Here is a 26840-nt window from a genome sequence, read left to right as displayed (position 1 = left end):
ACATGAAGTTTCATTGAGATCCTATATGTGTGTGTTCGTTTTAAAAAAAAAAAAAATTACTAACCTAAACAAATATAATATGGACTTGAGGAATGAAGTCACTACTGAACATGTATATATTTTACTTTTTATTACTTGAGCTGAGATATGAAGAAGACTTTTCAAAACATTGTTAAATTTGCTTTAAATTATGATTTTCATAATTATTTTCAGATAAGATTTTTAGAAAAATCAGTGCGAATATTGAAAAATTATTTTTTCTGGCTCCACTGGGTTGCATCCAAAATCAAAACATTGAAAACTCAACCGCTTTCTCAAAGAGGCGCAAACGGCAATTTTGTCTTAGGAAATTCGCATTTTGAGTACGTAAATTTAAGAAAATTAATCGTTTCATTCTTGTTTAGAGATTAGGGCTGAGCCCTTTCGGTAAGGTTAACAATCCTATAGAAAACAAAGAGACGAAATATCACGATTGGAATTTTTGATTTTCTGTCAGTTTCATTCCAATCGAGCAGAACCAAGCAGTCTTAAAGGTATCCCTACAGCAGGGTTGCAAGCTCATTATATTGAAAAGGAACAGATGGCTCCTCTTTAGGTAAGGTAGTGTTCGTGAAGAACTGTAAATATATCCTAATAGCTGACACTGAAGTGAAGGACAATGTAGATTTGGTAAAGATGGTTTCGTGTGACAATGACTTTGAAGATTTAGTCTGGTTGTAAGTTGGAGGGGTCTTGATCGAGATGCAGATTGACTCTGGTGTGCAGTCAAACATTATTGACAGCAAAACATATGAAATGATGCGAAATGGTGTGAAGCGACACGACAACTGACACCACATCCCGAAAAGAAGTTCCGTGCTTACGCTCAGAAGGACTATCTAGTTGTTATCGATCACTTCAAAGTTGAGATTGTTATTGACGATGGAACCAAACAACTGAAGACTCTTGCTGGTTTTACGTAGTCGAAAAAGGGACTCTGCTACTTTTGGGTAAACTTACAGCGAAGGAACTTGGCGTTTTAATCGTTGGGCTCCCAAGTCGTCAGCATGGTTCATCAAGTAGGAACGGTCAGGCTATTTCTAAGTATTAGAGGAGTCAAGTTTCACATTCCGATTGACAGATCGGTGCAACCAGTAATTGCTCAAGGATTATGTAGACTGCCGTTCGCTACGTTGGAGAAATTCTACGAAAAACTCAAGGAGCTTCTGAGCAAGAATATCATTGAGTGGGTATCGGTCGTATCGGAACCAAGTCGTTGGGTGTCGCCAATGGATATTAGACTGTGTATTGATAGGAGACTTTCAACATTAGAGGACATTTTCGAGGTTGGACATCAAGGATGCTCTCCAACAGTTGGAGTTGAATGACGACAGTACACTGCTAACAATTTTCATCACTCACAAAGTTAAGTAACGGCTTTACTAACCTTTATTAATAACAAAACGCCAGTACATAATTAGTTTATAACTACAAGAAATTGGTGGACTTGTGTGCAATTTTTTTCTAAAGGAATTGAAGTTGAAAAATGTTGCATGTTGCCTCAGTTCACGATAACGCAAAAACCGAATTTCATTAATCCGATTTTAGTTTTACCCTGTATGTATACTAGACTTGACTCAATGCACTTAAATGTGCCACAGTTTTAATTACTTCCTAACGTTTGTTCTCAACTATTTAAAGTCAGAAACGTCAAGGATTTTTGCTTCTTACACACGAGCAATGTAAAAGAATTCGGTGGGTTGAGTCAATGTCATTCCCAGCACCCTGTAGGCAGCTTTGCGTAAAATGAAATCAGACCGACATGCCCCGTCGACTGGAACCATAAGAACATACACCAGGACCAGGGTACCTACATAATAAAAAGTCTTTAAAACATACAACATTTCGACAGAAAGCAACTGGCCCCGAAACATCATCCGAGGTGAGTGTCTCGGAGCTCATTCCGGAAAACGTTGACAAGGGTCAAACCATTTTGCCACCGCTATTATCCGAACCCTTCCGCTTCGAATTAATTTCAACCTATATATTCCGGACACGCTTATGCTTGCCGGTTTGATGGGGCGGTTTTTCCGCCCTAGGCTAGGGACATGGCCAGTTGTCACCATCTTCCGCCGTGCTTCCGGGTGGTATGCGAATGAGGAGGCAAATTCTCCGACCATTTGTATGGTAATGTTCCCTACAACAGCTCATCTGTAAAGTGGAAGGTACTCGTCCTACCAGAGATCTGTATGGAGTTTCCTTGGCTTGAGGCACATGACAGTGTTGACAGTGCAGTGTTCTATCCAGACAAGAGATAGAGAGAGATTGTGAAAGTTGTACTGGTGCTGAAACTGAAGGCGGTCGTCCCGGTCGAACTTTTTGAGGAGACACTGATGAAAGTTAAATTTTTGTAGCGCATTTTCACCAGAAGCTCAGTAGATACATACCTACATATATCAATAACGGTAGTCCGGTCCTCACGTGCGAGGAAAATGTTTTAACACTATTGTTTTATAGATTTTATAGCGTTCCCGGCAAACTTGCAGAATCATATGGTAGACTCCAGACTTCTGACTCTGGAGTCTCTGGAAATTTAATTCAAAAGCAGCAGCAGGATTGGACCCTTTTCAGGAAGATCACACACATAGGGAGATATGTAGGTAGGTGATAAAAAGTCTGGAAAGTGTGAATTGAATTTAATTGAATTTTTTGCTCCTGTTATTTCTTTCTGCGACGAGTTCAACCATGTGACGGTTGACGTTGCATCGATTTAGGGAAGAATGAAAGCTTGCTGTTTAATTCCTAAAAACAAGAAAAGGTGCATCGATTTTTCTTGGTAGATGCATGAACTTTTATCTTGATAAAATTTTAGCAAATTAAATTACCCCGAGAGTTAAGGGTGATACGGTCAAAATTTGGTCAAGGAAAAACGCGTGTAAATCGGTGAAATCGTTTATTTAAAAAATCCAATTAAATTTCTTTTTCAAGTTTAATTAGTATAAAATTCAGGAAAAAATATTCAGTTAAGCTTCCGCTTTTCCAAATCCGAATTTTCGGGCCTTACGCTTAACCCCTGCCATCAGATTTTGTACAGCCACCTTGTCTACCTTCTTCGCTGCAGAAAGCCAGTTTGCCTTGAACTGCTGCTCGTCCTTAGCAGCTTTTTTGGTCTTTTTTAGGTTCCGCTTGACAATAGCCCAGTATTTCTCAATTGGGCGGAGCTCTGGCTTGTTGGGAGGGTTCTTGTCCTTGGGAACCACCTGCACGTTGTTGGCAGCGTACCACTCCATGGCCTTTTTACAGTAATGGCAAGATGCCAAATCCGGACAGAACAGTACAGGACAACCGTGTTTCTTCAGGAAAGGCAGCAGACGTTTATTCAAACACTCTTTCACGTAAATTTCTTGGTTGACAGTCCCTGAAGCTATGAAAATGCTGCTGTGTTACCTTTCTTCTTTCTTTTGCCGTATAAAACTCCTGTCCCGGAAGCTGCTTATAGTCGGCTTTGACGTAGGTTTCGTCGTCCATTACCACGCAGTCAAACTTCGTCAGCATCGTCGTGTACAGCCTCCGGGATCGCGCTTTGGCCGTCGTATTTTGTTTATCATCGCGATTTGGAGTCACTACCTTCTTGTAAGTCGATAGTCCGGCTCGTTTTTTGGCTCGATGCACGGTTGTAGACGATACACCCAGCTTATTTGCGGCATCTCGGAGAGAGAGGTTAGGGTTTCGCTTGAAACTACCGGCAACTCTCTTTGTCGTCACAGCGGCTTTCAGTTTTCGATTTCTCCCCGATCCAGACTTCCTGGCTGTCGACTAACGATCCCAAAACACTTTAATTACATTTGTAACGGTTGATTTGGCAACTTTTAGCGATTTTGCCAGCTGTGAGTGCGAGTAGCTCGGATTTTCGCGATGCGAGAACAAAATTTTGTTCTCGAGGATTGTTCAAATTACTCTAGATTTTTTAGACAAGTGTGTGTGAGAGCGTATTGAAAGATCGTTGAGTTGAAGATTTGGGTATTGAGTGTGAGCATGTCATTCTGTATTCTAAATTTGAAGGCAGTGGTTTAGCGGTTTTGAAGTTTGCGAAATGGAAAGCCGAAAGAAAGGGTCCCGCCGAGGTTATTACAGTGGCGCTCCCAAAGGATAAGTTCTACTGAGGATTGATCTCTACCTCGTTACAATGGGTCTGTAACGAAAGCTTTGCTACGATAAAACGCTGCTTGAACCTTTTTGTGATTTAATATGGAGGGTGAAAATCGCTCAGATAATTAAATACTTAAGGCCCATATCAATACGGTCCTTAAGTATTCCTTAAGTAACACGCAATTTCATTGGAATTTCTGGCATCCGGGACTATTTCCCGGCATCTGGATTCAATTTATCGAATGAGTAAGTCATCCTTTTGTAATATTTTACATCGGGTTGCGATGCTATCATTCTAGAATTCAACGACGAAGCCTTTCCGATATGTTAAAAAAAATTGGGTTCAAATATCTTATGATAACAATTATCGGTGGAATCTTCAGGACTGCTTGGGGCCATAGATGGGCGGCATGTACCCATAGTGTGTCCAGCACACTCTGGCAGTCTTTTTTATAATTATAAAAAGTTATATTCAATTGTGATTTTGGCGATCAGCGATGCCAACTATAAATTCATTCATACAAGTATTGGTGGTTGCGGAAGTGAAGGTGACAGCGGATTGCTAGACTAGGATGCGATAGTTTTGGAACGATCAGTTATCGCTACCGGAAGATGCATCCATAAATGGCGTAAAATTGCCATTTTTTTGTAGGTGATGATTTTATTATATTTTATGAGTTTTATAATTAATACTTTATTCATTTAAATGTATAGGTGATGACGCTTTCGCTTTGAACAAGCGCCTCATGAAGTCTTAAAGCCCTTCTAGAGGACGGTCGCTGACACAACAAGAAACCATATTCAACTATCGCATAAGCTGACCACACCACCACCTACAGCCAATCAAATATGTGTTGTGCTGCTGCTTCCCCGGCGTTTTTTTCTCCGATCCCATCCATGAAGATTCCTACTGAAGCATTTCAGCACATCCAATGTAAGTGTTTACCTCATCGGACGTCTTCGAGCTGTATTGAGGAAGGAAACAAAATATTTGTTTGCAGTACAAAGCAGCTTTTCAACTTTGTTTTCTGCTAAGGTGGATTCTCCTGGCCTGGCCTACTGTTTCCAAATCCGGTGATATTTATCCCTCGGAGGCCATATTTTCGGAAGTTCGCATTTAAATCTTTTGAAAATCAAAAAGTAATTCAGTGAGTTGAGTATTTTATTTTGATAACTGCGTATACATGCTATGTTTAAATCTGTTATAATTTCAGGGTCTAATTGCTCAAATAGAGCTGCAAGCTGCAACCACAGAGAACTTTTTAATAACGGATAGGCCCACGTTTTTTTAACAATAAATATAAACATATTAAAAATTCAAAAAGGCCTTTTCTTTTGGATAGCAGAGTTAGTTATGCGTACAAATTCTATATTTAGGTCTGTTATAATGTCAGGGTCTAATTGCTCAAATAGAGCTGCAAGCTGCAACCATATCGGCGTCTTGGTCAGCAGTGTCCGTATCCACAACTAAAGAGTTCGACAATACAGTTGGCGCTCGTGATGTTGATGGCTGTGGTTCCGAAGATTCCTCTACAACACCTCCAAGAGACAGAGTCCGTCTTTCGTTCTCAACGCGAACGTCCCTTAGGAATGACATAGCATCTCTCAGATCGATGCTTTCGAGGGTGTCCTCATCCACAACATCTGGCGCGGCAGCACCACTTTTCACAACATTCTTGACCTTTCATTGAAAATATATATAGCTGTCTTTTGATTTTTTCCAAAGTTTTTTGGCATCTTTGACTGGTAAAATTAAAATTTTAATAATATGTGTCTCAACTTTTCAAAACATAATAGTTTACCTGTGAACTCTAAAGATACGGCTATTTTGTTCCAAGTCGCTTTCCTTCGAAATGCATTCCGATAGGATTTATCTGCCTTGTCCCTGAGACACGGGCATTATTTCACTAGGCGCGAAAGTTTGATTTTTGCGCTGTCTCTAGTCACCGCTTCCTCTACTGCCTCCATATTTTCTTCAAGAAACTCGTATTCATAAATATTTTTTCCGTCATCGGTGAAAAATGTTTTCAGAATATTTTGAGAAATTTTTGTCAATAAATGTATGCAGCAACATTGTCCATCTTTTGAGTATATTTGTTTTTGAAAGAAAACGTAAAAAATTCAATTGAGTCCAAAAAAATACTGTTATTGATGTTTTAAGCCCTCTGTGCTAATTGGCATCAAAACAATAACATTGAAGATGTTGGGATACGTTAAAACCATAGTGATCAAAATTACCCCGAGACATGAAATCTGGTTTTGTAACGAACATTTAGTTATTGCCACTAATGTCGTTTGCATATTCTGCTATCAATGATCATGCTTTATACTCCTTACCTCAGTAAGTAGTTTAATCAATTTTAGTGTTACAAAAAGCAACCCTTTTCAAAATATTCGAAAATGAATGAAAAAGGTGATCGCGTGCGTTAAACATCATGCAACAGCGGGGTTAGATGCAACATTTTTACACCACAACACTTATTCATTTTTTATTTAAATTTAATCTACTAAAGATATCATAAATGATAATAAAATGAAAATGACATAGTTTCTCACATCTTGAGATAGTTTTTCTTAAAATTATTGATTTTCATAGAAAATTTAAAAAATAATCGAGCAATAGATGAACAAATTTTACATTTATCGAGGCCCTTTTAAATTTCAACCCAGTACGTATGACGCATTGGCTTAATGATATCACTTATAAACTTTATCTTGCTTTAATTATCCTATTTCATTGCTGATGTATAATTCAGTTACCAGTCTGGGCTAAAGTGCATTAAAATGCAAATCAAAGATTCTCCTCTTAAATCTCGTTTTCACATGCTGGAATATGATTGGTTTGCATCACGCGTTTGTTCATTTCAAAATTTCAGCCATCCAAACATTAGTTTTTATGATTCCAGCTTGTAGAATAGTTTGTAGTATTTTTTACCCCTAAATGTATGCAGCTTTTTCTTTAAAAACACTTTTAACCGAAAACATGTAAAATTTATTTCGAACAAAACCAAACATTACTGCAATTGGTGCTTTATGCGTTATGACATCCCAAATACATAAAAAATTATTAATTTTCAAACGTTTTAATTCGATTTTTCATTCAAAACATAGTAGGTAAAACCAATAATTTTTCTGACTACATCAATTTGATGTCTAATCAATCCTAAATCTATTGATTTACTAGTGGCATGATTTATTGCATGATGCCATAGTTGACGGTAGCTTTATGATTTATTTCAAGCCCCTAGGTTATCTGGCTTTTATCCAGAAGGCCCGGGTACGATTCCTGGTATGGGAACCATCTCGCGGATATCGGCACACACCCCCTCGGAACCCGCACAACACCTTCGGCAGCGACACCAACAGATCCGGACCTTTCATCAGCATGGTGTTCAAACGAATGCCGTCAACCTTGGCCGCCGCGTCGCAGAAGATTCTCACCTTGCCGGGCTTTTTGGGATTGACGACAACGCCCAGTGGCAAGTACCACGTCCGTCGAGGATTCGCCGCTTCCAACTCAGCCTTCGTCGCTTTGATCAGGTACCCCTTCTCTTGGTATTCCGCAATCTGCTTCCTGACACTCTCGCCGATGATAGAATCTGCTGCCATGCGTCGCTCTAAACAAGACAATCGTTTCACCGCCATCGCAAAGTTATCCGGGAATTCGAAATAGTCGTGTTTCCATAGGAGGCCCGTCTCGTAACGTCCGGCTACTCGCTTGGTGGTCTCTATCGGCGATTCCTAAATTGTCCACGGCAAACGACTGCTTCACCATCTCGTGCAGGCTAATTTACTGGGGAGAACATTCACAAATATGGAAACTGTAGTTGACGAGAGTTTCTCCAGGATTCGACCAAGATCCATGGATGGACCATCCAAGACGAGATTTCGTCGTGATCGGAGAATGAGGCTCGCCTTCGCGCTTCCGAAGAGCCACCGACAAATGAGCATTGTCGTTTCCAATAAGGATCCGGGGAACAGCATCTTCGTAGTCGCATATCGGTAGACCAGCCAAATGGGGAAAACGAGACGACAATCTACGGTTTTCGAGAGATTGGACCGGCAAAGAGAGTTTCTCCACTGTTCGAATGTTCGTTAAGGGGAAACACCTTGAGCTGCCTTGTCCCGAAACATCCAGCGACACCCATTTCGAATTGGGCTCCTCTCGGGTGACATCCGCTGTCCAAGACATGCAAAAGACGTCGCTTTTTCCTTCGAGTTTCAGTTGTTCCGCTATGCCATTCTTCATCAACGTGATAGACGACCCATCGTCCAGGAAAGCATATACGTTGATCGAGCGTCCGCGGCTGTTCAGGGTTAGTGGAAGAATACGGAACAAAGCTTTTGGATTTTCGTTTCGATGACTGTTCACACTTGCAGAAACATTCAGTGGATTTTTCTTCGGATTATGTAGTAGCGGATGATGTTTAAAATGGCAACCCTGCACACCGCACGCTTTCTTCTCCTTGCAGGGACGCCGACCTTGTTGAAAGAGGCAGGTTCTACAAAGCGGCAACTCTTTCACGATCCTCCAAGTCCTTGCGCTTGAAAACTTCGCATTCTCGAACCTTGTGATCGGCTTGCTTACAAACTTTGCAGTTTCTGCTATCTACAGCTTCCGAATTGCAATTTCGTTGCGGCACTGGCGGCTCTTCCGAATATGGTCGCACTTCGGAATGAGCATGGACGAAATTCCGCTCACTGCTCCTTCCAGCTTTGGTGCCTCTCTGATCGGGCTTGACACGCGCGGGCAATGTGACGTCTGAAGCGGCTTCACTAGCACCGACATGAACCGGGCAAAGGTTCGCAGGTTGACCCCCACAAACTGATCCTTAAACATTGACCAATCCATTTGGAGTTGGGTGGGCAATTTGGCAATAAGCTCGAACAGCAGCGTCGGGTTATTCAGGTGCGCTTCTTGTTGTCCAGCCTCCAGATGATCGCAAAGATTTCCAACTACCGTGCCGAACGTTATCAGCGTTTCCAATCTGTCCGGCTTCGGAGCTGGAGTCTCCTTCACCTTCCTCAGCAGCGAAAAGATCATTATTTCCGGCCTTCCGTACATCTGCTTCAGCGTCTCGATGATCATCGGCACAGCAGATGGTATCAGTAGCTTACTCCGCACCGCATCCAGCGCATCCCTCGAAGACATCCTTGCAGCCGTGTCAAATTCTCGACGTCCGAATAACCACAAGCATGAGAGGTGTTGTTGTAGATCCCGAAGAATAACGGCCAACCCTCTGGATTGCTAGAAAAGATGGGTAAATCTTTCGACATCAGTTGCCGCGCCGCAATATGCTCCGAAGTTAAACTCCTGATCGACTGGTACGGGTTAAAAATCATATCAGTGCTGTTCCGATTCACACTCACAGGATTCACACTGTAAGCACTGTGGTTGTTCACGTTCCAGGAAATCGAGTTGGTTACAGGCAGCAGGGGAAACGGAGGGGGAGGATAGGATTCTCGCGTAGGGTTCACGCACTGCTCACTGACTTGTCCGGACACCACAGCACAAACAGCAGGGTTAGGAAACGTTGAACTAAACGGGTTGACTGATGCAGGCTCACGCGCCTGCTTTTGCTGACTGATAATGTACGGTAACATTCGGCTAGGCAATTGGCTATAGCTTGAAGGCACAGTATTTCGCGGCACTGAACTTGAAGAAGTGCTAATCGATAAACCGGGAACAAAACTTGGGGCTGACACATTGTAATTTCTCTCAAAATTCGAAAAAAACTGGATTCGAAACTACAGTGGATTCTGCTTCCGGAAGCTGTCCTTGAGATGACCGAAATTGCTCACTATTCTTTGGCCTAGCGCCAGTGGATAACAAAGGTTTAGTAATAGTATCCGAAACTAAAGTGTTGGCCGTACTCGTATTCACCGTCACAGCAGTTCTCGAACCGCCGGAAAATATCACCTGTCGGTCAGGTTGAGAAAGATGGGACGTACTTGCAAGAAGTCTGGATGGTTAGGTTCGGGACGGCGGAAGCTAGACCTTCAGGATCCGAATTCACGACGCTAGATGTGATCTCCGTCGTTGTTGCAGACACCGGAGTAGACGCTGTTTCCGGGGCGATGAATACGGTCGTTGAATCCGTTGCCTCGCCCAGAAGTCGGTCCATCTTTCATCGAAGTGTTCTACTGGCGCAACTGTTGTTTGATCAACTTACAATTTTTCCAGCTCCAGCTTCTTTTTGTTGATATCAGCTGTTTTCTGCAGTTTCTGCAGCTCGCTGATTCGTTCTTGATCGCACTCATGAAGCGCTTTTAGTTCCTCCAACTTTTGGAGGTTAAGTTTGGCACGTTGAGCACGTCGCTTCGTAGAACTTACCGTCAAAATAGAAATGTTGTCATTTCCCGTCGGTAGTGGTGCTTCTTTGGATTTGGTGCACTTGGGGCAGACGAATTCCTTCTCTGCGATGTTTTCACCAACTCCCACACACCCGTAATGCCACCACAAGTCGTAAACATCGCATTGCACCATGCGATCATCATCCGGCAACTGGCAAGCCGCTCCGCAGCTGGAAGTCATGGCTCGGTGGGGTCGATCTTTTAGATTGTTGGACTCTTTTGAGCAAATCCTTTTTGATGGATGTAGCTAAAAGCTGAAGATTTCTTTTTATTACAGGTTTTGTGTTAGGCTTAATATTAGACTTACATCGTCCTACTTGTTTCTTCTGCAGTTACAAATAATTATGTGATCGCACAACTTCCTGGCTGGTCTGAATAACGGAATTACAACTTTATTTCGTATAATAAGTTAAGTAAATTCAAATTACTCACTACTAATTAACTAATTGCTTCTGTATGTTTTTTCTTCAACAGGTTTTCAATTACCCAGCCGGGAAGATCGAGGAACAATCTACGTGGGACACAATGTCAATAACGGCATAATCAACAAACAAACCCGTATGCTACTTACATCTTATCATACATGCACTTTATAGGATAAGAATTGTAAAATAAACTTTTTATGACTCACTCAACCGATTTTCGAAATGTAAGAATGACGAAGTATATTTTCGATATATTTCTCCAAATCAGATTATCTGCTGTTCCAATGAATATTTAAAGAAGGTAGTGCCAAGGCAGCCCTGCTCTAGTATTGGTACAGGCTGAGACGTCACAATCACGAAAAATCTGGTCATTTACTAGGATACTTTTCTTTTTCGATGATAATTCGAAGAATCTGATGTAAATGTTCCACTTTGAAAACACGCTATTGTAGAAGGATTCTTGCTCTTCAAGATGGGTACAAAAAAAGTTGCATTTTCATATAATTTTTTCATAAAATAGACCATCGAAATTCGAAAAAATGGTGGGTTTTCACCATTGAAATTTGCAAATTTTAAAATTAGTCTTCCATGAAAATGTTCAAGTCAGTGCAGTTTAAGCTCCTCATTACAATAAAGTGATCAAAACGCATTTTTTTAAACAAAACCACAATCTTTTATTGGCATTTTAGTAAACTGAGTTAACAATCATGAATTAGTTTTGATTGTTCTACATAAGAATTGTATATGGTAAACCAGTTGGATTAAAATCATGACAATCAGGTGAACATTCAATATCTACCAGCTGGACCTTTTTGAAGTTAATATTTTCTTCATTTTTGCACGTTTTAGCTTCAAGGCGGCATTGCATTAATTAATTAATTAAAAAAAAAACATGATGCAATCTTCAAAGGACAAAAAAACTCCATTACATAATGAAATAGAGGCCCTACAACAAAATCGAAATGAAATTAGAATTCGATTTCGTTCTAAAACGTGTTTTTCTTTGAAATTCCTAGCATTCTCACATAAATTTTCGATACAATCGTTTTTGTGACGTCACAAAAAAAAAATCCAACATGGCTCTCGGCACTACCTTATTTAAATATTCCTTGCTGCTGTTCCTCCTTTCTCTTTCTCGCTGACATTTCGCTGTCATCGTGACAGCAGCGCAACACTGTTTTTTGTCGCTGTTTACCAATTTCTTTCCTAAATTCACCTCAAGCGAATCGATTCATTTTGCTCATCGGTTGTAGAAAATAAAAAATATTTATGGCTTTTCAAAATGTAGACTAACAAATCAGGATATGAATTTTGTAAGAAATTTAAGAAGCGGGTGGTGGAAAAAATTATTTTTGCGGAATGAATGACAACCTTATGTTTTATTTCCTTTCTGGTCAGATTTTGAAAAAAGTGGATATTGTCGTTGAGAAAAGCAAAAACACGTTCAACAATTGAAAAAAGCAGTACCTCTTCACCATGTTTTCTGTAATAGAAATGATAAAAAACTAATACAATTAAAGTTGTTGTTAAGTTTTTTTAAACTTATCCAATTAATCACTGGCAGTGATACAATTCCTCACTATATAATGCTTTAATTATGGTCAAACATATTATATAATGAAATTCAACCGAATTTAATAATAATGATTGCGTTGATAGATACTCAATGTCGTACTTTTCAGATGTTCTCAATATTCATTACAGGTCTGATGTTTATTAACAATCGTTTTTCCTCGTTCATTATCCATTAACTGTTATTTTTGAAAACTTGGCATCGTTGCAATAGTATATTTTCAGGCGCCTTCTAGCAGTGTGCCAAGAAAAGAAACCCTTGAAAAAATCGATGAGTATCTCACTCAGTAATTTTCATTGTACTGGAGGGTTCCAGAAGTGTACTGTAAACAATATTTCTGTTGAACGTAAATAGATCTCGGAAACTTTAAAAGCTTGAATCTGCCACATTTCAGCAGTCAGGAGTGTTTGGAATGGGTTGGAGGGAAAGTTTGCTGTTAAAGAAAACCACTATCGGACGGAACTTACAGTGCACTTGCAGCTTCATCCTCTTGCTCACCGAGGGCGGAACTCCGTTGGAAGCGATGCACATGTAGGCACCCATCTCGGAACGTGTCACCTTGGTTAGTGATAGCATCTCACCCTCGACGACCGTCGCTAGAAGTAAAAAAAAGGGGGACAGGTGTTTCCAAGAAAATGGGGGGAAATAGAATCAATTATTTTGAAAGTTATTTTCAAAGACGTGATTAAACTATTGTATGGATAGAAATATTGAAATCTTTCAGAATGTTTATGATGTGCTTCAGAAGTGTGAAGTGAATAAATTTTAATTAGACTTCATAACGTTCCAATCAACCTGCACAGTACCGTGTTGGGCGAAGTCAGATTAAATTGAAACACGAACCAGATACACTTCCGCTCACCGGTACTGGCAGGTGCACCGACCGGGTTTTACGGAAGGCACTTTGGATGGATGATACACCATCTGGTGTCGTATGTGGATCGGGTTTTGGAATTGTAACATTACCTTTCATCTTCCCATGGGTGCCATTACGTGCGATTATCTCCCGGCCATCCTCCCGGCGCCAGATGATCTTTGGCTTCGGATAGCCCCGGGCTTTGCAGACCAACTTGGCCGAGCCGCCTTCCGGAACCATCATGTCACCGGACGTTTCCTCGTAGATGATATCCGGCGGGATTACCACCTCCAAAAATGCAGTCTGCGGAAGATTGGATTGCCGGTCAGCAAACGGAAGTAAGAATATGTGCATTTTTAATTAAGCCAAGAATGTTCAACATCGCTTTGGGACCACGAAGGAGATTGATTCATGATGGTAGAAAACTGTCTTTCCGATTGGATAGGAGAAAATTTTATGGTTTTCATCTACTTATTATCACTTCCATTGAAAATTGGATTTCGTGCAATGTTTTGCAGTCGCAGTTATCCGTACAAAGGTTTACTGAAAAGCGGTTAGCGTGTAGAACTCCGACAGATTTTACACTGATTTGACAGATCGCACGAATGTACAAGTTCGCACAAATGTCGCAGTCATGAGTGCGCAGTCCAATTTAGTGCGCTGCGATTAATATTTACATTTTTTTAAATTGAGATATTATTCAGCTTAGAATTTTTACACACAAATTATTTTCAAATTTTCGAATTTTGAATTTCTTTTCGAGCTGATATTCAACAAAGTCATCAAATTTCGTACCGAGTTCAGATGCAGACTTGAGAACCATAATTCATGTACGTAGCATTTAAACATCTTTATATGTTAATGTGGCAATGAATGTTTAGGAAAAATTTCATGATCGAATTTTAAAAATCGACCATATACATTTTGTAGATTGGCCCTAAAAACTGAGATTATCAAATCTACGAATTTTGAATAAATCGGTTGAGAAACCAGACACTCCAACAACTTAACATTATTAAAAAATTCTGGACGAATTAATTTAACAAACGTATCAACCAAAAACTCATCAGAAAGTCTCTTTAGCAGAATGGTCCAAGGCTGCCAACCTACCTGCATCTTCATCGGGTCCGTATTGACCTGGCACATGTACAGCCCCCGGTCCTCCATCTTGACGTTCCGGATCACCAGGGTCCAGGTGTTGTAGTCGTTGTGGGTCACCGACAGCCGGCCATTGTTGGTGATCACGTGCTCGTGGATGGCGAGAATCGCTTTGGCATCCGCTTTAATCCAGGCAACCTAATCCAGCCAGCACGTTCGACGGAAGCGGAAACGGGGAACCGATTTCGGAAAAACGATGCCACCCGCCGCAGCACCAAAACACCGGACGAACGAATAAACGAACGAACGGATTGATGAGGTGGGTGGAATTGTTGTCGAAGGGGGAGGCGAAATGAGAAAATGAGTTTCGATTTGCAAAAATAGTCTAGGCAAAGTGATAAATTTTCACGCACGCTTGGCGCGTTATTGTTTGTGTCGGTAAATAATGCATATATTTATACACGAAAAGAGGAAACACGTATGGAATTTGGGATAGAATGGCTGATTTCATCGGTGCACAGTGTTTCGAAGCAGTAAGGGTTTAGGAATAAAAATATGTAAATGTAATTAACCGTAAAAATTCAAATCAAAATCGATTCACGAACCTGTATTGGTTACAAAATTATGGGTTTTCCCAGTAATTTCTAGGAACACAATAAGACCTCATTGAGGTTATGTTGCACGCAACGTTTAATGGTAACCTAAATTTTTGCATGTATTGGCTAATTTTGCCGTTATATGCAGCTGAAGTGAAATTTGGTTCGCTAGATGATAAAAAAATCTTGCAACTACCATAATTCCTAGATGGATGTGTGTAAACTTTTGACTTCATACAAAGTAAACGTCCAAATGTCAAATTTGTCTGATCAATTCACCGATCAGTGCAAAAATATAAATTTTATATTCTTCGACTCATTATTTATAAACTTTATTTAATTTCTTCGAAATTTTATGCATTAAACATGTGGACGAATTTCTTCACATTGAACAAACCTTATCTCTGAAACAAAAGTTTTGTTCTGGCACATTTTTGTTTGTTTTTATATTCAGATGGTATACCGTAAACTGGGGGAACATTGATCACTTTTCTAATTCATTTTCGAATATTTTTGAAGGCGTTACTTTTTTGTAATACTGGAAAGTTTAAAGACACTTACTGAGGTAAGGAGCATAAAACATGATCATTGATAGCAGAATGTACAAACGACATTAGTGGCTATAACTAAATGTTTGTTTACAAAACCAGATTTCATGTTTCGGAGTAACTTTGATCACTGTGGTTTAAACGTAGGTATCTCAACATCTTCAAAACTATTGTTTTGATGCCAATGAGCACAGAAGGCTTTAAACATCAATAACAGTGTTTTTTGTTTGGGCTGCATTCAATTTTTCAACGTTTTCATTCTGAAACAAAAATCTATACTCAAAAGATGGACAATGCTGTGCATACATTTAGGGGCAAAAATTATAAACATTTCTTAATATTTTTTGGCCTCAAAATCAAACGAAATTGTACTTTCATGCAATTCTCTAGGTCCTCCCACGGTTCCTATGCTCTTTTTTTATTCAAATTTAACCATTTGATAGGATTTTCAGCCATTTGTTCTGTACAGGCTTTCTTATAGAGAATGTCCGTTTTTGAAATACTCGAAAATTATCATAGAACGACCATAAGAACAACTCTAAAACTATACTTATAAAAAGGAAAAAAGTTAAACTATCATATAAAACAACCCATTTGCTTCCAAATGCTATCATTTTATCAGGAGAGAGTTTGTGAGACTCCGAAAAAACAGATATTATAAACTTCATAACTACCTACATTTTAAGTAATATAAGAAAATCTACAGCTACAAACCAAATTAAGCCTATTTGAAACTCAATTTATAGGCTTTAAAACTTAGAAAAGAGTATTTAGGTATTTTAACTTCAGACTTAGTAAATGTTGATTATCTGCAAAAAAAATCATGTTGATCAAAGTTACCCCGGCGAAAGTTGTTCCCCCAGTTCAAGGTATATTAATTTTGGAATTCACTTTGGGGCGGCCGTTTAGCCTAATGGCAAGCGTGTCTGGTTTGTAATCAGACGATCGGGGATCGAATCCCGCCGCCTCCAACTAGGTTAAGGAAATTTTGTAAGTCCACGGACGTAAAATGAACACACACAACGAAAAAAAATGTACGACACGAAGAAACAGAAATAGAATTGTAAACTATACTGAGTATAAAAGAATCCAAAATATCTCTACGGAGTATAAAAGAGTGTAAATTCTAAGGAGTATAAACAGAAACGTTGGTCATATAGTTTCTGTAACTGGACCATTATAGGAGCTAGTCGATAAGGCAGAAGAAGAAGAAGCAATTCGTTTTATAGAGAATTCGTTTTCGCTTGGTAGTCCACCGGTGCACAATCGGTAGTGCACTTTTTGCTGTTTTCATGCTCGTTTTCACGATGGGTAGTCCACTGGTAGTGCACCATAAAGTGGACGGTGGAACACTCTGAAAATATTCGGTGTTGCTTGCGCTCTCACCAATACTATCATGAATTTGGCAGGACGTGCTTCCTCCCGATGTAAACAAATATCAGCTGGTCTGGTTTATTTACCGCAAAAATTACGTCCGAGCTATTTCCACATTGTTTTTTTTTCTTTATCCCGAAGAACGGAAAAATTGAGGATGAGGATCGGACGCTCCCAAGAAGAATGTGCCCAGAAGGCTTGCTGCAATCGGTTCCAGGCGATGCCGAGAAGAACAGCAAATCCGAGTGCAAAAAGTGCAATCCAAAGATCTGGCGGAATCGCCCAAACCGAAGAATTCTCTTGCTCGAGCGGGTCCCATAAGTTGGTCTCGCGTAGCAAGAAGCGTTGAGCTGCTTCGAAACTACTTTGCTACAAGCCAGCTTCGAGCGTTGAAGCCCACGAGTGCGTGAAAATCGTGAAAGAACTGTGCTTTGGAGTGACGATGCTCGGTTGCGCCAAGTCCCGGATTCCAACCCTTTGCCCTTCAAATAAGGTACCACTGCACCCGCATTAGGGGCTTGAATTTCGTTCGTTTCGGTCTGTTATCAAATTTTTCCCCGATTTCCGCGGCCCGAGTTCGCCGTTTTGGATTTTTAATACGCGAACGAAGAAGATGAGATTTGCGAGGAATAAACTCTCAAGACAAAATATCGGAACCATCAAGCTGAAGTAACTGCAGTCCGGCAGCAGCAAACATAGACCGTCCAGAATCAGTCAGTATTGCAGTTATTATCATCAGGGCCAGAGGCGAATCTACCAAGCAAGCCTCTTAAAATTTTCACAATTTAACATAATACATAAATTCATGCTAAAATGTATTATATGAACATTACAACAACATTACAAGACAATGATCAACTAAAGTAAATTTGGTTTCAATTTTCGAAATTAAACGAAAACAAATACCAGCTGTAATGGATTTTGGACAGCTTTATATTTTCTGTTGACACTGCCGATTTTACGCACACCAACAAAGGTGAGTGCAAAACTCGGTTCATGCTCGTTTTTAGCGTGGATGGTACAACACTTTCGGGTGGTGGAAACGAATATGATATTACTCTCGCTCAAATTTGTTTAAAGGTGTTCGAAGCTTATAAACATGAACTGTTCAGTTGATGATTGTTCTATAAACAGTCGAAATGATAGAATTAGATTTTTAATATTTCCCGTGGATCCAAATACTCGGCAGCAATGAATTGATTTCTGCCAACATGACACAGTTAATTACAGCAGATCATGGTTATGCAAATTCAGAGGCGGAAGATCTCCAATTGTTGAGTCAGAGTTCTGCAACATAAAAATGTCGTTTAAAAGTTGTGGCTTCAAATTTCAGTTGAATCCTCGTTCGTTTACGTGTATACTGAAGATGCGAAAGTAAGTATTATTTAAAACCAAATTTATTCTTGAAATCAATAAGTTTTTAGACAAAGAACGTTTTGGCGTAGTAAAGCTGTCTATTGAGAAAAAAATTACGTCTCGACAAATTATTTCAAATGCAACCGAAATTGAAAACTTTGTTCAACGACGACCAAATTGATTTAGCATTGGGAAGAATAAAAACGGTAAGGAAATGGACCAATCAAACAATCGTTCGCAGCATGCGAATTCATTTTGCTTGCGGGAAAGGATATGAATTTCTTCGAAAGAATAAGTTTCCTTTGCCTTTTTCGAGAAGCTTGCTAGACCATATTCGAAGTTTCAAGTTCAACACAGCTATGTAAATAGTATGACCTTTAAAGAAATAAACTTCTTCATTAAATAATTTTATTTTATTTTTAGGAATTCAACATCGCATATTAGAAATGCTGGATTGTGGACCAGCAAATCAAACGATGTGGAACAAATTGGAGTCAACATGAGGCAAAACAAAAACTACGGATGATGTTTATCAATACCTCATCCTAAAGATGGAAGTTTGGAGTTTATTTCTGATGTTGTTCATCTCTTCAAGAATTTTGTTCACGGATGGTTTGTGCAATTCTATCATTACTCTTCTGGAATGGTATGCTTCTAATCAAGAGCTTATTGCTAGCAGGACCCGGCAACGTTACACGATTTGTCTATGTATCTTGTGACCAACATCTTTTAAATAAGTGTTCGTGAATCTCGTTTTTAAGCTTTTTTTTCCTCAGATTTAAGCTTTTTTTGCCTTGAGAGCATAGGAGATGAAAGCTCAAATCTGAAGAAAAAAGCTTAAATCTGTCAAAAAGGGGAAATCTGAGGGGAAATCTGAGAGATGTGCTCCATACGGTTTGAATAGCGTTGCAGCCGTCTGATTGCTAGGTACAGTAGTTCATAGAGAACATTTGCGACCAGTCTTGTAAATGGTCAACATCGTTTGAGACATCCACAACAGCACATCGTTCTTGACAATCATGGAGAGCGCAATCGTTTGGTCGGAGAGCAAAAAAATGTCAAATGAAATTTTGATCTTTGTAGTGGTTAGTCTTTTCACTTTCATTCCATATGCGTGAATAATCATTTCACATTGTTCGGCTGCCGCGAGATTTTTTTCACAGGAGAGGGTGAATAGATTAATTGCTTTGTTTATTGACAGACGGCTGCAACGCTATTCAAACCGTATGGAGCACATCTCTCAGATTTCCCCTCAGATTTCCCCTTTTTGACAGATTTAAGCTTTTTTCTTCAGATTTGAGCTTTCATCTCCTATGTTCTCAAGGCAAAAAAAGCTTGAATCTGAGGAAAAAAAGCTTAAAAACGAGATTCACGAACACTTATTTAAAAGATGTTGGTCACACGATACATAGACAAATCGTGTAACGTTGCCGGGTCCTGCTTATTGAGTCAGTAGGTTCTGCTGCGTGGAAGAGATAGGCGACGCCGTAAATTGTCGGGAGTTCTGGTCGTTTGACCATCAAATCATCGCTCTCGCATACCAAGACTCGAAATTTCGTTCGACAATCACCCATCAGCGTTACCACATATACAGATTTTTCTGTAATCACACAGATTTTTTTTGAAATTTTTAAACCATGAATCTGTATATAGAGATTACAGATAGTTGAAATGTTATACAGATTTTTAGCAAATAAAAACATTTTCAAGATATTTTGCTTAAACTGTGAGATAAACGATAATAATCTAGTTCGATGATCCAGCGTTCAAGTCTCCTTCAATTGTCACACCGGCAAATTTTTCCGATCAGAGATCGGGACCGTGAAATACATCGCTTATAATGATAAGTAAAGGTTGGAAAATATTTTTGAAACCTGTATTATAATAAGACACGAAATGTAACCACAGAGAACAGACATACAAGCTAGCTCACGAAACTTGTGTAAAATTTCCAACGATAGTTTTGAACAATTTTTTTGTTTTTTGGCTGGGCCTTTTCGAAAACTGGCCACTTAAAAATTTGATCTGTAACTTTTGAACGGCGCAATAGATAGCACTATTTCAAGTCAATTTCTAACGTATTTTTTGAATGTCAGCATTTGAAATTTTACACACTTTTTGGAAGATTTTTTGTTCGTCTTGTACGTCTGTTCTCTGTGATGTAACTTTCAATGTCAGTCAAATATCATTGAATTACTACCGCACCTATGAACATTTTTCTCGCAGTATACTGCGAAATAACTAAGAACGGAAACTACTCAAATTGACTGTTAAACCATTTACATTTAACGAAAAACATCCGACGTAAACCTTAAATCGTTCGTTGCACAGAATGTTTCAGCAAAGTTTTGCAGTCGCATTTTCCTTGTACAAAATTAAACCAAAAAGCGGTTCGCGTGTTGCAAAATGATAAAATTTAGATAGATTTGACAGTCTGCAGTTCGCTGTAATCTGGTGTGCTACGCATTATAAGAAGGTCACCTTAGTGCAGCGTTAGTATCCAGAATCAAAATTTTTGATACAGATTTCAATAAAGATTTTTGAGATTTTAAACAGATTAAAAAGAATTTTTGCTCCGAAAATACAGATTTCAATGTGGCAACGCTGTCACCCATAGAAGAATGCATGTGTTTCGTCTCAATGTGGTACAAAGAAGGTGATGAACAAACACGCTAACTATTACAGAACTCTTTTTTCAAAAAGTAAAATGGTAAACAAAGCCTACGCCACTTGCCAGGATGTTTATGTATCCTACGCGAGAATCGTAAACAGCAGTTGACAATGATTTTTTTCTCTAGTTTTCGCTGGTATAGCGATTTGTTTGAAAATGCAACTGACGGCACGAATTGTCTTGGTTACAATGTTTACAAAAAAAACGTTTACTAACACTTAGCACGGGATTTCCATCGCCACCTGAGATATGTATACACGTTGGTTTCGTCTGATCATTAAGGTCCATTTTGCCATTATGAATGTTCTGTGTTTAGTGTTTAGTAATTTTAAGATCCAATGAGTAATGTCGAATGACGTGAAGTTTGTATACCACTTTTCAAAGCTAAGAAATTTCGTATACCTCGTGTATCCTTCAGTGGGGCACAACTTAAAAAGCTTGATCCCACATTAATGGGACTTTCCAAGGTACCATTGTTTCATCGATAACAATATTTTCACCAGGACAAAACATTTATTGAGAATTAAATGTTAATACGTCGAGAAGTGGCTGAATTTTTCCAAGGCTATCACCTTCTACAATAGTTTCATTATTTTCAAAATGCAAATTTGCCAATAGTAATTCAAAACGATTATGAGACATATTGTTGCGCGGAAAGGGAAAGTTATATAAATAACTCTTCCACCAACATATAATCAACGGTGTCTGAACAAGACCCATCCTATAATGAGCCCTAATTTTTTTTTTGATATCATCTGAATTTGTATCCTTCCATCTGTTGATTCTGACGTGATCCTTATAGGCAAGTTTATAAAATTTTTGCTCTGCGTATCTGTTTTATTGCGGATAAGAAATGAAAAACTCATTTTCTGTGGAATGTCCGAATCTAAAAGAGAAATTTTATTTCGTATTCATAATCCATTTCAACTTTTCCCGCGAATTAAAACAATATAAAACAAAGACAATAAAACATAAAACTTGGCTCAGCTGGACACTATATCTTTAGGCGTTTTAGTGGCACATCAGGGTGACCAATAGTGATGAAATCGATCACCCTGTTAACTCAAAAAAATGCTGCCTATTAGATAAATCGTTCCATGGAATTGTGTCTAGCGAATAACCGTCCTGTGTTGGCTCCTCTTCTTTGTAAAAGGCAACCTCCACCAAAATGTCATCGAGATCAACGCTGGAAAATGATTCCTAGGATATTTCAAATTTCAATTCGAAAAAATTGTGTTGGTAACTTACTTTTTTACAACTTACTTCTCCGTAATCACTGCCTCCATCTTCATTGTCTATTTTATATAACAATTTTCTTTATAATTTGAAAAAAATTAATCGTTGTTGGTTTCTTGTCAATAGTACATCGAAGCTGAAGCATGAAAAAGCCAAAAGATAAAACTGAATCCATTTATGAATACCACTCCAATTAATTGCAAGTTTCGTTTTACAATTCTTAAATGTCTTTTTTTCAATGGTTATTATATTGTTCTTATTGTATAAATACCGCAAAGTCACTCCGGCCTTACAAACTTATCAGCGTTGTTCTGATATTTTTTTAGATTTGATTCATAGTTTTATTTTAACAATTATGTACATTGCTTTTCAATGAGTGCTTGATTTTCAGCCGGAAAGTAAAAAAAAATCTGCAAAAATGGTGCAGCGAATTTCGATTTGCCTCACCTAGACTTCCACTATCATTATTGCTTCATTCTTCTATAAGTTTTGTCTCATGAAGACAACCAACTTTTGTTTTACCAAAAACTTGATCGTTAATTGACTTCACTTGTTTTATTCAAAAATTGCATAACCAAAGGCGCTAAAGAACTTTCTTTACAGCAGGAACTTACGTTTTAGTTGTCATCCACTTCAACCAGTCTTTCAGATTACTCCTCAAGATGAGAATCTCATACGTTTGCCATTAAATCAGCGGTATTTATTCTATGTATCTACTCTGCCAATTCGCTCAGTAAAAATGGATTTAGCACAAAAAAAGTAAACACCATAAATCGACCCACTGTGCAGCGATGAAGCGACGACGGGATGCGTTCGCCTGGAATGTTTCCAACGGAGGAACGAATCCGCGTACGGAGCGACCACGGAAGCTGTTTTAATATTGATAATGGTTATGAAAACCTTGGAAACGGGTAAGTAGGAGCAGGCAGAGGGCCAGGAATTAGAGAGCGTTCAGTCAGAGAGGTTAGCAGAAGAGGAAGGTCGAAAGGATTCGAAAGATAAGCCAGTTGTTGGTTGTTTTGGGCAAAAGGTGCTCAGTTAGTGCTGGGGTGCTAAAGTGCAGTGAATTATACATTTTATTAGTGGATTTATTGATGCCCGTTTTTTGGCCATCACGGGTGAGATAAACGGGGAAAGCTAACTAGTGCTAAGCTACAAAAGCAATTCTATGAGCGCGTGGAAATAAAAACAAAACAAAAACAAAACAATATTTGGAATGAAACCTTTTTAGGCATAGTCGGATTTCATCGTTTACGTGGAAACTGGAGGGAAATGAAAGCACGTCATCAGGTTTGTGTTTAATTGTGGAAAACGTGTTTGGCTTTTGATCATGAAACATGTGAGTAAATCAGATGAGGTGGACGGAATAAAAGGGTTAAATTTAATGGCAGTGTTCTGATACATGCATTGAATTAGCATTACTACAATCGATGAAAGCAATTCCAATTGAATTTGACTAACACTCATGAAATCGATCAAAGCTCGCAATTATTTCTGAATTTTGAAAGGGTATCATTATTATGCATGGGGCCTTCAGCCGGGGATCAATCGTTTAATTGGTGCCAGTGGGAGGCTACGTTACATTATTTGTTGCTGCCTTATTGAACAATTTTTGATACATCCTCTTTAGTTTTTTCATTAACCATTCAAAACGAATTATTATTCATTATGATATCTGCTGTATTTTGAATCTTTCATTTCCAGATCAGTTTTCTGATTCCAAATCCTCATTCTGATTTTGAATTTAGAGATGTAAAATGTTACTCGGAGTAGATGTCAGACTGCGAGATTTGACTTCAGATTTGGTATACGAATTTCGAACTCGGATTGAAAATGCCGTAATCTGTTGCTCAAAACCAGAAATAAACTATTTTCAAAAGCAAGTGCCTATTTCGTATATCAATTTCAGTGCTTTAGAGCAAACAAGGAAAGCTTTGAAACTTGTTTTCAACTATTTAATGACTTTCTAGAATTAAAATCTTTTTTTAACGCCCATGAAACATTGAATGTAAAAACCGTTCGAATTGAATTATCAAGTCAAACAAAGAACTTTTTTTTTCATTTTCGACTTGTTTCTAGTGGTCAAAAGTCGTAACAGTAGTTTTTAACATTCCAGTTTCCGACAGGCACATTTTCACTCCCTTGATTGGGAAGAAATACTCGCTCTTTCTTTTGATTGTCTACTTTAAGGCGTTTTTTAACCAGTTATGGGGGTGGGCGTTTAACCAAACGCCTAACGGGATCGAATCTCACCGCCTCCAACAAGGTTTAGGAAATTCTGTAATTTAACGGATTTAAAAATCAACACACAAACAATGAAATGTAACACAGAAAGGTAACAAACTACCGTACGGAAGTTTACCGTCTCTTGGTAAGAAATTCTATTGCAAAAAAGGAAGCCGATTGAAATAGGACAAACAACGTTGACGTTTGTTGTTCGGTTACTGTGAACTGATTTTTGCCGAAATCACTGTTTCGATTTGCGATTCTTAGACGCGATAATGGCTAATTTTCCTTTTTTTTGTATGAATATTTTGGTTATGAATTCTGAATAACAGTTCTGATTCTGGTTTCATCGAGGAATTTGCTTTGATTATGTATTTTGTTTCTGAGTATTCAATCTGTATTCTGATGTTTTTGTATCTGTTTAGGTTTTTAATTTTAGAGCTTTCACGATCATGACTACAAATTTGTTAAGAAATCAAAACAAACATGCATGCAGTTTTGGTTACGATCTACAATACAGCATAATTCCGTTGATTGTTTGTGGTTACGACAATTCTCTTTACCATTATGATAAGTGCTATTGAACTTTTAGCAGGGGATCTAGTGAATAGTACAAGGATTGTGATATTACAGTGTTTAATGTTTTTTTTTATTTTAATCATTGATGTTTTAGTGCTACGGTGCTCGATTTACTGATTCCAATTGGTTGATTGGTGCAGATTCTACTCTAGAGAAGAAGAAGGACAATCATAGAACAACAAGTGCGATAGATATTTGGTGCCGTCGATAGTAGCGATCATTTGATGATTTTTTTTCTCCAAACGATCGACTGAATTTTGACTTGGTGCATCTCAATTGGTGCTATCAGCTTTCACAAAATCATAGGATAAGAATACTTGCGTGGGTGGAGAGTGCTCAGAATTGGTGCTGGTGGTGCTCGCTAGGAAATAAACACTGTGCTGTCAGATTTTTGTGGCGGTGCTCGGGGTGTGCATTTTCTAAGTTCAATAAACGAGGAAGTGCTGGAGAAAAGGTGCACAGGTGCTTGCATCAACATTGCCAGGTTGGTTGTATTTTTTTCATTTTCAATGCTTTGATTTAGAGATTTTTTGTTCTTGTTGTTGGCAAATGTTGATCGTTTTTTTTTCATTGTTTTCAGTAGCAGTGAGTAGAAGAGTAGGTGCGAAGGAAGGTTTTTACCACAAAATCAAGCAAGAATGTACACCATATTGAAAGAATCGATACATACCCTAGCAGGAGTTGCATCCCCACTCACCCTATAACCCCCCAGGTTATTTACAACGCACGTAAATGTCGCATCACGTCCTGTGGGTAAAACGCAGATAAAAAAAAACAGAGGGAAAACAACAAGGTTAGTAAGATGAGTTATTGCAAAGTGTTGCTTGATTTATTTGACACTTCCTTCGTCTTAGTAAAATCAGTAGCGTATAACCAAAAGCAGTGGTGTTTTTCATACTCAGCTTATTCCATTTGTACTCCCTAAAACAAATTGGATCATTTCATACTGATAAAATTATTCGCCTAAAAGTAGACTACAAAAAGCTTCAATTCACCTTATAATGTCCAACACAAATTCCAGCCGTACAATTTTCCTAAAACTTTGAAAATATGTTTGAAAGAACGTTCTTACTAAAGTTAAATGAGAATTTCCCTAAAAACTATTTTAACACAAACTTTTACTCTCTTTGTTCGAGCAGATTAGCACTACAAACAGATGATAGATCAATGGGAATCAACCAGACCGAACTGAACGCCAATTTGAAAAAAAAATTAGTTATCTACTGTAGTCGATGCGAAACATTATAAAACTACCTATCCAATAAAAATCAGAACATTTTTTCCTATTTTTTATTATTTTATTAGAAAATTTCAACATTAGAGGTGAAGAAGAAAGTATGTTTAGGTCATGAAAACTGATTTTGTGAGAAATAACCTAGTACAGTGAGCATTCTATACAAGCAACTAATCTGAACCAATTTTTCAAAAAAAGTTTCTTATGTAGAAAAAGTTGCTTATATAGAAAAAGGAGTATAAATTTTAAGAAAAATCAGTTTTGTGATTTATAGATAAATAAGCAGTTTAATATTTTATTACATAGTTAAAATAATATTAATTAAGTCTTTTAGAACTGTTTTTTCTCGAATTCGTCACAAAAACAAGATCTCATTGCTTGTAAGGTTATTTTCCTATGTCTATTCTACCGCGGTGTTGCAGGAATCTATCACATTATCGATGCTGATTCTGCTCTCTTCTGCTGTCCCATGACGATGGCATTATCGACTAATAAAATTGCTTTTACTGGTAAGCCTTTAGCTTCTAACTGACGAGAAACTTCAGGGATGAATAAATCGTTGTACCACTTCTTAAAAAGCGCAGAA

General features: G+C 38.5%; 1 protein-coding gene across 3 annotated transcripts in view; it reads right to left on the bottom strand.

Moving 5' to 3' along the window:
* LOC129738936 (polymeric immunoglobulin receptor-like) overlaps positions 1 to 26840 on the bottom strand; it is a 348269-nt gene that overhangs the window by 71633 nt on the left and 249796 nt on the right. For 2 of the 3 annotated variants that reach the window (XM_055730263.1, XM_055730262.1), the window contains 4 exons: positions 25691 to 25767; positions 14447 to 14632; positions 13447 to 13639; positions 12948 to 13076 (listed from right to left, as the gene is read on the bottom strand). In XM_055730263.1, coding sequence (XP_055586238.1) covers positions 12948 to 13076; positions 13447 to 13639; positions 14447 to 14632; positions 25691 to 25767 — 585 coding nt within the window. The remainder of the gene's footprint in view (positions 1 to 12947; positions 13077 to 13446; positions 13640 to 14446; positions 14633 to 25690; positions 25768 to 26840) is intronic. The other variant, XM_055730264.1, reaches the window with a different exon arrangement.

Source organism: Uranotaenia lowii, chromosome 1, assembly GCF_029784155.1.
Source record: "Uranotaenia lowii strain MFRU-FL chromosome 1, ASM2978415v1, whole genome shotgun sequence".
Classification (NCBI taxonomy): Eukaryota; Metazoa; Arthropoda; class Insecta; order Diptera; family Culicidae; genus Uranotaenia; species Uranotaenia lowii.
This window is presented reverse-complemented; position numbering and strand designations above follow the sequence as displayed.